This window comes from Populus euphratica, unplaced genomic scaffold, assembly GCF_000495115.2.
Source record: "Populus euphratica unplaced genomic scaffold, PopEup_1.0 scaffold6612.1, whole genome shotgun sequence".
NCBI classification, from domain to species: Eukaryota; Viridiplantae; Streptophyta; class Magnoliopsida; order Malpighiales; family Salicaceae; genus Populus; species Populus euphratica.
The window spans coordinates 1-2,242 of NW_011506375.1; the positions used below are offsets into that span (position 1 = coordinate 1).

At 38.1% G+C, this 2,242-nt stretch overlaps 1 protein-coding gene across 1 annotated transcript; it reads left to right on the top strand.

The window, feature by feature from the left end:
• Positions 1-8: 8 nt before the first annotated feature.
• On the top strand, positions 9-2,200 carry LOC105120317 (probable LRR receptor-like serine/threonine-protein kinase At1g53430). The gene is made up of 8 exons (XM_011018488.1): positions 9-88; positions 171-209; positions 290-339; positions 450-817; positions 1,001-1,199; positions 1,277-1,417; positions 1,522-1,640; positions 1,808-2,200. The coding sequence occupies exons 1-8, from the start codon at positions 12-14 to the stop codon at positions 2,000-2,002; spliced, it is 1,188 nt and encodes a 395-aa protein (XP_011016790.1). The 5' UTR covers positions 9-11; the 3' UTR covers positions 2,003-2,200.
• The last annotated feature ends 42 nt before the right edge of the window (positions 2,201-2,242 follow it).

The following is a 2,242-nucleotide window of genomic DNA, read 5'->3' on the forward strand; positions in this document are numbered from 1 at the left end:
TTACCCCTGCCATGAAATTTTATTTCAGGGATTTATCTTACAACAATTTTACTGGATCAGCTGAGCAAAGTTGTCAACAGCTACCAGTGTAGGCATTATTTTTTTCCCGTTACTTGTTTCTTCTCCTTTGTCTCAAGTTGGTTGCTAACTTCTATTTTGAAATTATATAGGAACTTAGTTGCTAGTCATGTGTCAACTGGGAGTAACAAGTAAGTTCCTTCTTCACTAAGATGCCTTTTTAAGAAATCTAGAAATTTGACTCATCGACAACCCTCTTTCTTCTCTACAGGATTTCTTGGTGCTTGAACAAGGACCTTGTTTGCACAAGAAAATCTCAATGTAAGTGTGTAAAAACAGTACTCTGGTGTTTGATGAAGGTGTAATTACATAAATACAGCACTTGTTGTCCTAGGGAAGGCAGCTTATGATATTGATCCTTCGTTCTACAGACCATTCCTTGTTCATAAACTGTGGAGGGAGCAGTGAGACTGTTGGTGATAATGAATATGAAGACGATACAACTTCAGGGGGGCCAGCTGATTTTGCATCTATATCAGAAAGATGGGGTTATAGCAGTACAGGGACTTATATTGGCACTAATAACGGCGCTTACAAAGCAACCAATTCTTATGGTCTGAATGTGACCGGTGCAGGTTTTTACCAAACTGCTCGCCTTGCTCCTCAATCACTCAAGTACTATGGCCTGTGCATGCTGTCGGGCAGTTACAAAGTGCAGCTCCACTTTGCTGAAATTATGTTTTCCAATAATCAGACTTTTAGCAGCCTTGGGAGGCGGATATTTGATATATCAATTCAAGTGAGTAAAATGATTTTCAAATTAGCGCATTTATTTAGGATTTTTCTTTTTATCTATGATTGTATTTCTAAATAACCTCATGACACCTACCATGTGTTATGGATCCCTTCCAAGTTTCCATAGAAAAGGGTGGTAACACTCTTTAAAACCTGCAAAAGTCATGCTCGGAACTTCTTCCTGCAGGGGAAGGTAGTTGAGGCAAATTTCAATATTATGGAGGAAGCTGGAGGTGTTGGTATTGGCATCACTAAGGTATTTGATGGTATAATTGTTAATGGTAGCACACTGGAGATACACTTATACTGGTCAGGCAAAGGTACTACTGCTGTTCCTGACAGGGGTGTCTATGGACCTCTCATATCTGCCATTACAGTGACTCCTAGTAAGTCTTGACGAAATCAAGAGGATTTTTTGTTTCCATCAACGGTCTTGTTATTTAATTTATTTCTCTCCTTGTAGACTTTAAGGTAGATAACGGTGGCGGATTATCAGTTGGAGCTATTATTGGCATTGTAGCTGCTCCATGTGTGCTTGCGGCATTGGTTTTGCTGGTCCTCCGGAAGAAAGGTTACTTGGGAGGGAAGGACCTTGAAGATAAAGGTAAGATTAATGGCACAGGAAGCATGTATCTTATTTGATTGTGTGCATGCTGTGAACTTTTGATTATCCTTGTCATGCTGATTCTAAGATTCTGCTCACCACAGAACTCCGTGCTCTAGATCTCCAAACTGGTTATTTCAGCCTAAGGCAAATTAAACATGCGACCAATAATTTTGACCCTGCAAATAAGATAGGAGAAGGAGGATTTGGTCCAGTTTACAAGGTATTTATGAATGTTCCAGTTTACTATTTAATTTGGTTATGTGCTGACAAAATGTTCTACTGTATGGGGCCTTCTTGTATAAAATCTATCACACATGCAAAAGCTTGTGATAAAAGGGAAGCAATATCTTTTAAAACATTCTGAAATCTCAGTCTATTTTATTTCAGGGTATGTTGTCAGATGGTTCTGTAATTGCTGTAAAGCAGTTATCGGCCAAATCGAAACAAGGAAATCGTGAATTTGTGAATGAGATAGGCATGATATCTGCCTTGCAGCATCCCCATCTCGTGAAGCTGTATGGTTGTTGCATTGAAGGAAATCAGTTGTTGTTAGTATACGAATACTTGGTGGTAAAGGGATAAATTATTATTATTATTATTTTGGTAATTATACTTTGAACAATATGGATATCAAATGGAAATATTGTAAAACGCAGACATATTTCTTTATGGCATCTAATAACAGCAGCACAAATGATTATCGCCTTGTATATGATTGATTATAGAAGGAAAAGAACATATAAATTTATTCCACAAGCTCATGGCCAATACTTACTCTTATGGTTCTTCCTGATTTCTCTTCAGAGGTTATATGGCTCCAGA